At 50.4% G+C, this 14,247-nt stretch overlaps 1 protein-coding gene across 4 annotated transcripts in view; it reads right to left on the reverse strand.

Moving 5' to 3' along the window:
- The window catches only part of VSTM4 (V-set and transmembrane domain containing 4), an 88,524-nt gene extending 80,618 nt beyond the window's left edge, over positions 1-7,906 (reverse strand). For 3 of the 4 annotated variants that reach the window (XM_013983435.2, XM_013983433.2, XM_005671213.3), the window contains exons 1-2: positions 7,776-7,894; positions 176-574 (exon numbers count right to left, since the gene is read on the reverse strand). In XM_013983435.2, the coding sequence (XP_013838889.1) occupies positions 176-574; positions 7,776-7,830 (454 nt within the window). In that variant the 5' untranslated portion in view covers positions 7,831-7,894. Of the gene's footprint in view, positions 1-175; positions 575-7,775 lie in introns of all 4 variants that reach the window. The other variant, XM_001924660.7, reaches the window with a different exon arrangement.

The following is a 14,247-nucleotide window of genomic DNA, read 5'->3' on the forward strand; positions in this document are numbered from 1 at the left end:
AAAAAAAAAAAAAAAAAAAAAAAAAAAAAGAGAAAAAAAAAAAAGAAAGAGAAATTAAATAAATAAAAAGATGTGCTCTAGCTCAGCAGAGCCATCTGGGGACTGCTGGCCAGCCAGAGAGACGCCCACTACCTATCCCCTGACACCTCTGCCCAGAGAGCGGATGCGCCCCTACCTCTCATTTCTGTTGCCGAGGAGCCGTTGGACCAGGCCGTCCACTTATTCCGGTGCTTGCTGATTTCCTGGACTTTACAGACGTAGTGCCCTTGATCCGCTGGCCGGAGGGTCAGGACAGAGAGCGTGTAGAGGGTGCCGCGCCGCTGCTCGAGGAGGCGCAGCCTCTGCCGATAGGCGCTGCGGCTGAAGTTCCCGTAATACTGCACCATCCGGAGCTTGGTCATCTTAACCATCAGGACCTCCTGGGCATCTGGGCGCGCGAAGAACCAGCGCACGGCCAGCAAGCTGTCCTTCCGTCTCTTCTGGGAGACATGGCAGAGAAGTGTGGCATTTTCCCCTTCCAGATAGTCAACCACGGGTCCTGGAGACACGGTGACATTGAGGGCCCCACAGACCTCTGCAGAGAAAAAAGGAAGAAAGAAAATGAGGAAGGCCATCACCTTTCCCCAGGTGGACATACCGGGCATCTTCCCTCCAGGAGCCAAGGTGATCTGCACGGCCAGAGAGGCTGGCCACCCCCACCCCTATGCTCACTCTGCCTTCTCAAAGGAGCCCTCATTGGGGTGTGGACTGGGGCCGCTGTGGGGCCCCATATCCTCATCTATGAGATGATCCCATTCTTGTGCGAGGCTGTTGACCACCTGGTCCAGAAGCACTTTTAAAAAATGTCTAATTAGTTGCTAACATTTAAAATTCAAGAGATTTCACAAAAAGATTTGGAAATTTTGCAATCTCTTAAAACTTTCCAGTTCTCATCCAATCCTCCCCTCCCCTGCCACCGCCTCCCCAAGGCTTGCTCCCTTCACTTTCATCACCTCCCTGAGTGGACAATGCTGTGGGTCCAGGAGCAGCCTCTCTAAGCCCTTTTTGCTGTGTCAGCTATTTCAACTATAACAAGGCAGATTATCAGTACTGGTTAGGTGGGTGTTAAACTAGTAGCAGGGAGCTGGAATGGCACGGGGGTCTCAGCTTCCTGCTCTAAATCTCTTTGGACCATGATCCAAAGTGCAGGAATAAAGCCCAGGAGCAGGGAGGGGTGCCAGACTCTCCCAGCAACCCAAAAGATGCCCCAGGATTCCAGCCAAGGCTGCTACTTCCTGTCCTTTCCTGGTCCACTACCTCCTGTCCTTTGGTTTCCTAGTTAGGGCTGCCCCTCCCCAGCCACTGTTCTGCCCCAAGCTGACTTTTGAGAGTGTCACCCCCATGTCCCCCCAAGTCCAAGAAAGCCCCACTGCCCTCACAGAGGCCTCCTCCCAGAAGACTCACTGCATGGCATCTCCAGGGATGGTGCAGTGTAGTCATGCAGCCCTGGAGCTCCCCAAACAGGCAGAGCCTGAAAGGACAGGATGCCCAGAGCCTCCTTCTGTCCAAGCATGGCTCTGTCCTCCCCAGACCCTACATCGTCAGCCTTGCACTGCCCAGTGCACAACTCCAGGAAGCGCCATTCCCTCCCACCCCACAGCACAATCAAGCGTCCCCAAGGCCACCTTGAATTATAAATAGCCCCCAGACACCACCTTCTGGTCACACGAAGGGACTTGGGCCCTGAGGGCAGAGTCACCCAAAGCTTTGAACTCTGGTCAGTGCCGTAGGTAAGCAAGTAGGAAAGATGAAAGAGAGATTGGACCTTCCACTGTGAAGAGGCTGTGAGTCAACAAGGTGAGACCCCGTGGGCACTGGGATGGAGAGGGGCCGTGTGACATAAAAAGTATCCTTCATTATAGAACTCCAGGCAATAAGCTCATCCTCATATGAGGTTTCCACCACTGATTTAATACACCAATCACCTTGAGAGATATGACTTGAGGGTCATTCTCCTTTCATTCTCTTCCTCATGTCTTGAATTCCAGGCCACCAGGATACTCCAAGATCCTTAACAATTACACCCATAATGTAATTATACGGCCTTTTGCCATAGGTGATATTCACAGATCCAGGGATCAGGGTGCAGACATCTTTGGGAGTCACTATCCAGCTTACCATACGGTAACTGGTTTTCTGTTATGATTTAAAAAGAAAGAAAAAAAGGGAGTTCCCGTTGTGGCTCAGTGGTTAACAAATCCGACTAGGAACCATGAGGTTGCAGGTTTGATCCCTGGCCTCATTCAGTGGGTTAAGGATCCGTGAGCTGCGGTGTAGGTCACAGACGCGGCTCGGATCCCAAGTTGCTGTGGCTGTGGCATAGGCTGGCGGCTACAGCTCCGATGAGACCCCTAGCCTGGGAATGTCCATATGCCGCAAGTGCAGCCCTAGAGAAGACAAAAAAAAAAAAAAAAAAAAAAAAAAAAAACAGATGGAAGTAAATTCCAAAGAAAAAGGTCCTCAGCTCCTTGTGGACAAGAATGAGGTCTTCTAGGTTCACAGGGACAAAGGACAAAGCCACAGAGGGAGAGACTTGGAGAATGAGGATCAACATGTAACCAACGAAGGCACAAGCTCCCTCTTAACAATCTCACGGTCCTCACAAGTCACTGTCACAGGACAAAAGAGGAGGAAGTGCCCTCGCTGTCGTCGTCGTCATCCCCCCCTCCACCAGGCAAATCACCCACCTGGCCAGCACTGCACCCATATGCCATGTTAAATTCACCCAAAAGCACTTTCCCCAAATGTCAGGATACTGTCTGAAGTCCCACAAGCCACGGTTAGAGCTCCCTGGCCAACAGGCACACAGCCGGGCACACTAGGCTGACCCCACTCCAACAGCGACCCGGGGGTCGGCAGGCGGAGAGCAGCAGAGCTGGAGCAGCTGGCCTCCAGAACTGACGTCCAGCTCCGCCCGCCCCCGAGGGCTCCCCACTGGAGGCAGGGAGAGCTGGGGAAGGCAGGAAATTGAAACAACATGGATGGGATGAGAGCACAGCCGGGACCCCACACCCTAGTCTCCTCCTATTAACGCTGCATGAAGGAGGGATTATTTATAGTGACTGAAACCAGGAGAACGTGCCAAGTGTTCCGGTCCCCATGGGAGGCCAGATTCCATCCTGGAGGCAGACTAGTAACTCTTCCTCTTCTGCAGCTCAGGCCAAGTCAGCAGCTCCCACGAAAGGGAAGGGACTGAACTACCTCCCCCAGATGAACCCCGTTCTCTCTCTACCAGCACATCTCTCTGCCCTCGGCCCCATACTTTGCTCACACATGGCCCAGGGATGGTTCTCCTACTGAAGTGCAAATACCCCTGTTATGGGCTGAATAGAGTCCCGGGGAAATTCTTATGTTGGAATCTAATCCCTACTACCTCTGAAGGAGACTGTGTTGGAGATAGAGCCTTTAAAGAGATAACTAAGTTAAGATGAGACCCTTAGGGTAGACCCTAATCCAATGTGACCCGTGTCCTTATAAGAAGAGGGAATTAAGACACAGATACACGTAGAGGAAAGACCGTGTAAAGACACAGGGAGAAGACAGCCGTCTACAGGCCAAAGAGAGAACCCTCAGAAGAAACCAACCTGCCAAGACACTGACCTCAGACTTCTGGCCTCCAGAACTGTGAGAAACAAAATTCTGATAACAGAGCATCCAGAGCAGAGGGGCCGAGGGATAAGGCAAGCAAATGTGGCCAAGCCAGCTATAAGACAGGGGAGGCTGGGTGTCACTAGACCCCCTGACACCGGTAAGGTTAGGGAGCAGCCCCGGGCAGGGCAGAGTGCCCCTCTCCTAGCTAAGGAGGGAGAAGTGATGCCATCATTCTAGGCTGGAGAACTTAGTTTTCTGCTTTCTGACCCTGCATTGCAGGGAACGGAGTGGAACGTAGATTGCCTACCCCTGCCCTTGGCGACCTCCACCTTCCTCCAGCTTACACCCCAACACATGCTCTCTGAGAACAGCCACATGCCAGACACTGGGTGAGGAGGCATCCTTAACCTCGTGGTGCTGAGAGTCCAGCAGGCAAGGCACTGGTCCTTGGGAAAAAGACATGGGAGAATGTGACTACAAGCAGTGTCACATGCTACAGAGCAAAGGTGTAGGGCTTACGAAAATCAAGGTGAGATTCTGAGCTCATCTATGGGTCATGGAGGAAAAAGACCCTGGAGAGGTGACTGTGAGCTGAAGGCTGAGTCAGAGTTCATCGCACAAATTCAGGGCAGCAAGGAAGAACAATTTTGCCGCGAGATGGTTCTACCTGTGCAAAGGCCCTGAGGCAGGAGGAACCTGGCACAGGCTGGAAGTGGAAAGATCAGTGTCCTCTGGTAAAGTGCACCACATCATGGCACAGTCAGTGACCGTGTCTGTAGAGAGACCTCAGGAGGGACTTTCCACCCCACTTAGAGCCCCTAAGGCCAGCTCTTAAAGGAGGACTATAACCACACAGGCAGGAAAGAAGGACCCAAACAGAGGGTTGGCAGAGAACCTTTCTCCTTCAATAAGCACGTGCCCCATGACTTGGTAGGAAGGTGTGCCTGCACCCCCCTCCCCCTCGCCATGGGCTGGGAACCAATATGGGTCCAGGGCCTTCCCAGTGATGTGGCAGGGCTGGGCGGAGAGCCAGGGGCAGGAATCCAACAAAGCCAGGCTGGAAACCTGGTTCTATGTGGAGTGAGGCCCTCAGAGCCTCAGTTTCCTCATCTCAAAAACAGGATAGTGCTTTTCATGGTGGGTATAAGGCTTCAACAAGAACAACCAAAAAACCCTTAAAATACCAATAAAAATTGTGCATGCCCTGAGAGCAGGGCAGGTGGGAATGACAGAAAGTGACATACACGCTGACCTAGAAGCAGGGTGGGCTTCTTGGGCATATGGTCTACAGGGCCCGATGCCTGGAGCGCCCCGCCACCCCCCTCCCCAACACACCCACCCAACCTGATTTAATCGCTGCACTGGCTCTCTTAAAAGTTTAATAATTTTTTTCAGGAGGGGTCCTGCATTTCCATTTTGCCCTGGATCCCACACATATGTAGCTGTTCTGTATCCTGTGGATACGATTTATGGGGTCTAATCATCTTGTTCCCATTTGGATAATGTCATGAAAAGGACTAAGAGTTTAGAAAATAGCCGAAAAGGACATCAGTGTGGCCAAGTAGTACACAGCCTACTCTTCTGGTACTCAGCCTCCTCCTCTCTCTTGTCTCCTCCCCCTCCACACACACACACACTCATCTCGAAGTGGGTATAGCAACATACAGGTGCCGGGGAGTGTCGAACTTCTAACAAAAACAAGGCACCTGCCTCACCTGCGGCACACAGGTGACCAGGCTGAAGTCCCTCTGTTCCCACCTGGCTGGTGAACTGCAAGTGGCTCTGTGCCCCATGCTTCTCTGTCCTGAAGGCACCGCCCCCACTCATTCCAGGGAGCCAGGAGCCCCTATGTTGATAAGAAATGCAAATTGTGTGTACCAGTTGGCAGTGAAAAATCTCATTCTCATTAAAAGGATAATCTGAATTCACGACAAATCTCTGAAAGAAACACAACTGCATTACTTAAAAGTCTATGGTACTAGGAGCCTGTGTTTACTGAGCAGAGGTGCTGTGATACCCGGCCAATAGGGTAAGGCATTTCTATTAAGCCCTTAAATAGCTCTCATCCAGGACAAACACGTGGCCCTGTCCAGTGATGAAAGCTAACATCTGCTGGGTGTCAGCTCTAGGCAAGTACTGTTCTAAGCGCTTTTGATGTATCTCTCAATTTATCCTCATACTGTCTTTATTCCCATTTTACAGGCAAAAGGGCTGAGGCTAAGACACTTACTCGAGCTTGCACAGAACGTGGCAGAGCTAGAATCCAAACCTAGGCCATCTGGCATCAGAGACAACGCCTCACCACCAATGGAAACTACAGCGTGGCTTTGGTAAATATTGTGCCCCTCAGTTTGCTTTTCTATAAAATGAAAGGTGGGACCAGGTAATTCCTAAGGTCCTACTTCACCCCAAAAATGGGAGGTAGAGAAGCACAGCAGTTAGAGTCCAGATTTATGCATAAAGTGGTTCCATTTTGGGGGATCGAGGGTGTTGACAAGGGGTTGAGGATGAAACACTTAGAAGAGTTAAGGGCAGGTGGTGGGTCATTACATAGCCTTGTCCTCAATATAGAGCCCTGGGCACAGCCAGAGTAGACTCTGAAGGTTCCCAAATTCCAGCTCTCAAGGCTCCTGAGCTCTCCTGGAAACATGAGAATGACCTTGACCCCCCAAAAGCCACTCTGTGGGGTGCACCCTCTCCGACAGCACCTGCGATTAGGAAATTGGTCATGGAACTCTGGGGATGAACAACCCTGTGCCCCATGTATGACACTGGTTGCTGGTCATTAGAGCTGCTCTGGGCCAGCCATCTCAGTCAAACCTCCAGTAAGCATCAGCAAAGACAGTGACAACTGTGAAAGGAATATTTTCCACAGGATAGATTTCAAGTTCACTGGAAACCTCACTGCACCAGTAGCCAAAAGACAATGGAGAAGTTTCTTGCCACTGTGATCCAAGTCCACCCCCCCACCCCCCCACCCCCGCCGCATCGTCTCAGACTCTGATCTATGCTGGCTCAAATGCCAGCTCCAGCATTTGGTAACTGGATGGCCCTTGGAAAATTACCTAACTCTGTGCATCAGCCGCCTTAACTTGCAAAACCCCAGCATCACAGCCTCGACAGCAGGAGCAGTCCAGAGCCAGGCTTCCTGGGTTCAAATCTTATAAGCCTTTGAGGTCCACCACTTATAAGCCTTGTGACTTGGAACAAGTCAACTCCTGGACCTGGCCTCAGCTTCCTCATCTATAAAACGGGGGTAATGATAATAGCACATCCCCCAGAAGCAAGCTTAACTGAGTTAATGTTCCCAAAGTAGTTGGATATAAAATATGTATTTTTGTCATTATTACTTTGAAGCATTGCTGTGATTAAATGAGATAACTAACTGTAGCACCCAAGGAAATGTGAGTGCCATGGATGTATTTATTAGTAGTAGTAGTATTCTAGCCAGCACAGCCCCTTCAGCTCTGGGGAGAATAAAGAGAAAAAATTCTTCAGCAACTTAGAAGTGGGCACAGAAACCCCAAATGAAAGCCATCAGTGCGGGTAGGGGCTGCCCCTTAAAGCAGGGTGCTTTGGTAAAAGGTCTCCGCTTCATCCAGCCGCATATCCCCATTCTTCCCAGGCCTGGTCATCGCAAAACGCCCGCAACAAGTCCCCAGACCCCAACCGCCGCCTGCGCACATCCAGCCCCTTCGGACCGGGATGATCCGAGGAACTCAAGAGTTAACGTTGCTGCCCAGACTAACCTGCCAACAGCTGTCAGTGCTGAATGTTGGGAAGAAAATAGAAAACAAACTAAAACTAGGGCTCGCACGGTCCTGCTCACATCTTCCACTCGGAGGCCTGGCCCCTGGAGGGAAGCGGGCTGCGGCGGGTCTCCGCGGAGCGCTAGGGGGCCCGGCCGAACGGGGAGGGAGGAAGGGGCGCCACCGCATCCCGGACCTTGGGGAGGCGCAGCCGAGCTCCGCCGCCGGGACGGCCATCCCCGGGCCCACGGGCGCCGACGGGGACCGGGAGGAGGCGGCCCGGAGGCGGCGGGGCCTCCCGGCCCAGGCCCAAGCCCCGAGCCCCGGCCTCCCAGGGACCGGCCGCCCTCGCCCCAACCGCAGGGTCCCCGGGCCGCCTGGCCCCGCCGCGCTTACCCGGGGCTGGAGCCCGCGCCAGCAGCACGGCCGCCGTCAGCGCCAGGAGCCGCATCTCCCCGCCGCGCCTGGCGCTGTGACGCGGGAGCAGTTCTGCCGCCCGGCCCGCCGCTGCGCAGCCCGCCCCACGCCCGCCCCCCGCCCGGCCCCGGGCCCCCGCCCCTCCGGCCGCCCGCCCCCGCCGGGCCAGGGCTTCTGGGCGCCTGGAGCCTCGCGGGAACCTGCAGATGGCTCCTGTCACCACCCCCATTTCACAGATGTGAAAACTGAGGTTCTGGGAGGCGAGGGCTCAGACACAGGGAATAAAAACGTAGCTGCAATGGCACTGGCAGTCTCTGCTTCACAGACACAGCTACTGCTAAGAGGAGGGCGTCTGGGAGCTTGGAGGGGGGTCGACTGCAAAATGCGAGGGCGCCCCTGGCCTAAGGCTAACCTGCTGCCCAGCGGACCTCCTGCAGTCGCTCCACCGGGACCTTTGGGAGTCAAGGAGCAGCTGAGTTGGGATGAGGGTGGGGAGTCAGGAACGGGGACCCTTGAAAAATGGAGACAGCCTACACAGAAAAATTCATAGTATATGGACACTGTACCAGTGAGGGCTGCTTAGGGCGCCCTCAGCCACAGACCTGGCCCAGATACTTTGCACCATGTCACTAAATCCTGGGAGCCCCTGGGACAGCTGCTTAATCTCCATATGCCTCAGTTTCCTCCATCTGTACAATGGGAGAATGGACCTGGCCCTCCTTGGGTGTTTAAGAAGATCAAGTTAGACAACTCCAGTTAAGGCACTGTACCTGGGCCCTGGCCTACGAATGTCAGCTATCTTTACTATTATTATTACAGACAAGGAAGCAGAGGCAGGGAGATGAAAGGGGTAATACTGGTCACACAGCCGGGATGTGGTGACAAGGCTATTCCTCCCAGATCTGATGCCTGGTCTCAGAGCTGAGCTGATGCCTGGTCTCTTTGCCCTGGTTCTGAATTTGGGGCCAGAACAGGACAGATGTGTTAGTCCAGCATCTCCAAAACAAGGAAAATGTATGTTAGGTGCGTTTTGAGTGTGTGTGTGTCAGAGGAGAGCTTTGTGGGGTTCCAGATAAGGTGGGCCCTGCTCGAGCATGGGGTCCCTGCGGGAGGAGAACAGGATCCCCTCTCCTGCCCTCTAAGGAGAGTGAAGAGAGGTGGGGAAGGCACGAGGAGAGAGGTAGGGCTGCCTGCTGGTGCTCAGCCCCAGGGCCTGTCCAGAGAGCATAGGCCAGTGGGTGCATAGCCCTTGCCATCTCTCTAAATGCCAGGTACCTCCTAGGCTTCTGGGGTCCCCAGAGCTCTTCTTGCTGAGTACCCTCACTGGGAGCAGGGACCTGAAGGGGCTGTGCTGACCATCCAGGCAGTCTGACTCAGGGGAACAGCCCCACCCTTCCCCCACCAGGTATGGAATGGAACTGAGGGGCCAATGGGAGCTGGCTGCAAGGTCCTTGGGTCTGGAGCCAAGGACAAGAAGTGAGGACAGGAATTGGTGCTAAACTGGATGCGATAGCACAGGAATGTAGACATTCCTGGGAGACTTCCAGACCAGAGTTTGGAAACCACTTTGCTTGTGTGAGCAACAAATCCCACGCTCTATCCCTTTGAGGTCCCAGGCTCCATTTTACAGATTAGTCAACTCAGGCTTAAAGAGGATTGAAGACCTGTCCAGGGCTCTTGGGCCACCGAGTGTCTGAACAGGGAACTTGAATTCTGACTGTGGAAGAGAGTACTTGATGGGACAGGGGAGAGGATGCCAGAGGAGGAACACTGGTTCTGAAAGCCGACCAGCATCCCACCCTGGGTACCACTGGTGCGTCCTCAGGCAACACCACCTTTCTAAACCTCATTGTCCAGAGAAAGGTGACACAAGTAAAATGGCATGTCAGCAGGATTGTGCCTGGGCAGGGAACCAAGAAGTGGCAGGACTGTTTGGTGGCCTTTGTGACCTCCCATCTCAACTTTGGGCTTGCGATTTACTCATCGAAGGTGGAAAGAAGAAGGTGCCCCCTACACAGGTTGCCCAACAACTTGCTTTGGTTGTTGTATCATTCCTAAATATTGTTCTCTCCTTGCAGAACTGAGCAGTGTTAGACCTAAATGTCTGCCCTTTGCCTCCCCTTCTCTTTGCCAAATTTGATGTGGTGCTGGGGATTTAAAAGCTGGAAAGTGCTTTTCTTGCAGTTCTGCAGTTCATAGCATTGTTCCCTTTGCAACTGTGTGTTCAGTGCTTTTCAGCTTCCCAAATAATCTGCCAGAGTATCTTGATAAGACCTTTGCTGCATGACCAGGGAATAGGGAAACGTACTCCATCCCCGGAGCAGACACCACCAATGACCCAGATGAGATTCAGAATTTCAGTTGTTCCGATGACAATAGCAAAGGCCTTCCAGATATTTCCCTTCACCTTCTGTCTGCTCACTCACAACCTTAGGACAACTTAAAAATCCTCCACCGACTTGTCTCCCACCATCCAACCCCTGGCGCCATCAGGTCTGACTGTGTTCTGAATTGGAAGACTAATACAATCCAATTATTTTGAAAAGCTATCTCTTCTAAAAACCCCTCTGCCTAGAGTTTCTGGACGAGTGTTCAGACTGTACTGAAGTTGATCCTGGTCCCTGTGGACACGAAGATATGCAGAGGCCCTACTCAGCTAATCCTGATCCTACCGGGTCACCACCGAAAGAATCTTAGAAATCCAAATTCCCTCAAAATAAATGCGTTCTGCTCTCACGTGGTAAGCAGGGGAGCGGAGGTCTCCTTTCCTCTTCCGTTACTCACTTATTTGTTAAAACCTGAGTCTAAGATGAAAAAGCATGGCATCATTTTGTAATCAGCTTGATTTTGTGTACAGAAACTGTATTTCTAAACTAAAAGCACTAAGAAAAAGTAAGCACCCCCTTTTAAGGTGTTCAGTGGGTTTCTGTGTTCCTTTGCCAGTCTGGGTTTATACCCAGTGATTTTTAAGATCACCTCCTCCTTCTGCTCATAGGCATTTTGTGGCTAAAAGCACTTGGTTGCATGCTTGAATTATCACCAAAAAGGGAGTGAACAAAGAGTGGACTTGGATAAAAGGGGTTTCTGCTGTGCCTGATGGGAGCAGGGATAAGAAAGAAGAGATGTGGTTACAGAGGATGCAAAAGCCATGAGCCACTCATGAGCCACTTGCAGCATCGTTTCCCTCACAACAAGGGAAGGAGTGTGCAGTGCCCTGGTTTTTCCCTAAAGGCAAGGAAATGTGAAGCTGCAGGACAGACTGTATATTTAGATAGAAACACCTTCTCCGACTGTAGTATATAAATTAGAATCATTCCATAACTTACCTTAACAGTGATTGTGAGCATGGTTTATCAGGCTCTGCAGGCTGACTGAATGTATAAAGAAACAGCCCCCCAGATTCTAGGAGACTCCAGATAGGAGATTGTGTCATCTCAGCATGTGACAGGGAGGACCCATCCACCCCAGAAGAAGCCACCTTGCATTCAGTTTCATGTTCACTTGGAGGCAATTTGGTTTTGCAAACACCAAGCTCAATAGTCACATAAAACTAATGTTGGCAGCTTGAGTTTTATGGCTGTTGTAATGATGTTTGTGTTTAATGTGTGAATTTATTTTTATTTTATAGTTATCAAGTAACTATGAACTTGAATGTTTGTGTTAAGTCATTGTTTAAGCAGCAATAACTAAGTTAACATGGCCCCATGAGAATGGTCTTGGCTCTGAAAGGACGGTGTTCAAGTTTGGAAAATATGGCCGTAGGGAATTCTCGCTTTCTTCTCCTCAGATGGATGGTACCTTGCACTGCTGTTCCTGGTTGTGCCCTGGGAGGGGCTGCCCAAAATCCAACAGCAGAGCATCAAGCCCTTGGGAGTTCCAGCATCATTCCTGGACTTTCTCTCCTGCCTTGTGCTTCATCCCAAGGCAGGCACAGCATGGCCCAGTACAGAGCTGCATGTATCCGTGTACACACACATACACATGTACGGCACTCCCCCCGCCCCCACAGGGTCTGGATCCTGGCAGCAGGCTTTGCACTCTAAACGTAGCATTTTCATGAACTGCTTGTTCCATCTTCCCTACAACTCAGCACATCCAGGTCCTCATCGTCCCTGGCCTGGCTCATTTCTGGGTGAGACCTTCCAGTCAGTCTCACTGACAAGGGAAGCAGCAGGGGCTTAGAAGAGAATGGAAGGGGACAGACTGGGTCCTCTTAACCCATCTCCATGCCACGGGCACTCACACACCAGATTCCTTCTGCAGAACATTCTGACAGGAGCCCATAGCCCTGGTGCTCGGGGCCAGTAAGCCACTGCATTTTCCAAAAGTCACCCTCTCAGTCCCAAATGTATGTATGCCATTCCGGGCACTTAAGTGGACAAATATTGGAGTTCCCGTTGTGGCTCAGTGGAAATGAATCCAACTAGTATCCACAGGATGCAGGTTCGATCCCTGGCCTCACTCAGTGAGTTAAGGATCCAGCATTGCCGTGAGCCGTGGTGTAGGTCACAGATGTGGCTCGGGTCCTGGGTTGCTGTGGGTGTGACACAGGCTGGCAGCTGCAGCTCTGATTTGAACCCTAGCTTGGGAACTTCCATAAACCACACTTGCAGCCCTAAAACAAACAAACAAACAAAAAATAATAATAAATGGACAAATATTGATTGAGCACTCTCTGTGTACTTGTCTCCTGAGGCCCTGGGAAGAGGAAGTCTCCCCACCAGAAACGGGGACCTACTCAGGCCTTCCTGGCTGCAGCCTGCTTGCCTCTGGCTCCTGCTCTTCAGTATCTGTATTCATTTGTTAGGGCTGCCATAACAAGACTCTACAGACCAGGGAGCTTAAACAACCGACATGGGTGGTCTCCCAGTTCTGGAGACTGCAGTCTGAGAGCAAGGTGGCTGCTGGGTCGGTGTCTTCTTGGTTTGCAGATGTCTGTCTTCTTCCTGTCTCTACGAGGTCCCGTGTATGTGTCCTTATATCCTCTTCTTGTAAGGACATCAGCCATATTGAATTAGGGCCCAGCCTAATAACGACTTCATTTTACTTGAATTACCTCTTTAAGACCTTATCTCCAAATAAGGTCACATCCTGAGGTACTAGGGTTTAGGACTTCAACCTATAAGTCTGGGGGGCACGCAGTTCTGCCCATAACAGCATCTGTTACTGATAACCTCAGAGTCTCCCACGGAAAGGTCAGTCAAGATTCTGCCGTCTCAGATGGACCCTCGTCTTCCCTCACCAGCTTCCCATGTGGACCACCTTTGTGATGTCTCATTCTTGACCTCAGCCATTTCTCTCTTTCCCCCCTCTGTCCCTTCTCCAACTTCATCTTTCCTTCCTCCTGCTGCAATGCTTCCCCTTCTTCTCCCTGCAAAATCCTGTTTTCATGACTTTGTTTTCTTCCCAGCTTCACTTCTTTTACCCTTTCTCTCCACCGAGCCCTCTCCACAATTCTCTCACAAGTTCTCCCTCTCAACAGCTTTCAACCCTTGTAAGAAATGAAGACACCCCACAAAAAGAGCTTTGTAATTTAACACTCTTGAGTTGGCTGGGTCCTCATTCATTATAAAGTACTCTTAAAATCGAAGCTAATTTAATGCAGAAGAGCCAAGGATTAAGATGTCAAGAGCTGGAGATCTCAAAGTGTGGTCTGGAGACCACCAATGTGGATGCAGAAAGCCCTCATTGTGACTTCTAACCCCAGGTAGTGTTTGATTAAATGTTTTATTGCCTTTTTATTCCTCAAAATAGAAAATAAAGAATAATGCACATTGAGGAAAATCGAAATTTATCTACAGTTATCAACTGGAGACAGTCACTTGGCTATTTCAAAGCACTTGCAATATCTCATGAATGTTTATCTGGTGAATGGAATATTTTCCATGTTATTTCCAAATTAGTCACATCTAATATACAAGAAAGCTTTTGATATCTATTTTGTTCAATTCTTCAATTACTTCTTTTTTCAATAATTTTTGGTTCATACATCTGAGCTTCCAAGGTAAGTATATTATCTTTTTCTGAAAATAAGCAGAATCTTCTGTCCATTATCTACAACATTTCTGTTCCCTGTTTTATTAAGTAGTTGTAACTTCCAAAAAAATGTTAAAAATTATCATAGATGACGTATTTTGCCTGATTTCGGAACACCTACAGATTTGAGGGGAACGCCTATAGAGTTTGGTTAAAGATACTGTATATCATTGAAGAGAATTTCTACCCTTATTTCTAAAAATAATATAGGAATTATTGTTGTATTTATTACTTTTTTTCAATTCAGGTATAATTTGTATAACGTAAAATTCAGTCTTTTAAAGCCCACAATTCAGTGGTTTACAGTATACTCACAAAGTTGTATAATCTTCACACTACCTTATTCCAGAATGCTTTTGTCACCCCAAAAAGAAAGACCATATCCATTAGCAGTCACTTCCTATTCCTCTCCTTC

The sequence above is a fragment of the Sus scrofa genome, chromosome 14 (genome assembly GCF_000003025.6).
Source record: "Sus scrofa isolate TJ Tabasco breed Duroc chromosome 14, Sscrofa11.1, whole genome shotgun sequence".
NCBI lineage: Eukaryota > Metazoa > Chordata > Mammalia > Artiodactyla > Suidae > Sus > Sus scrofa.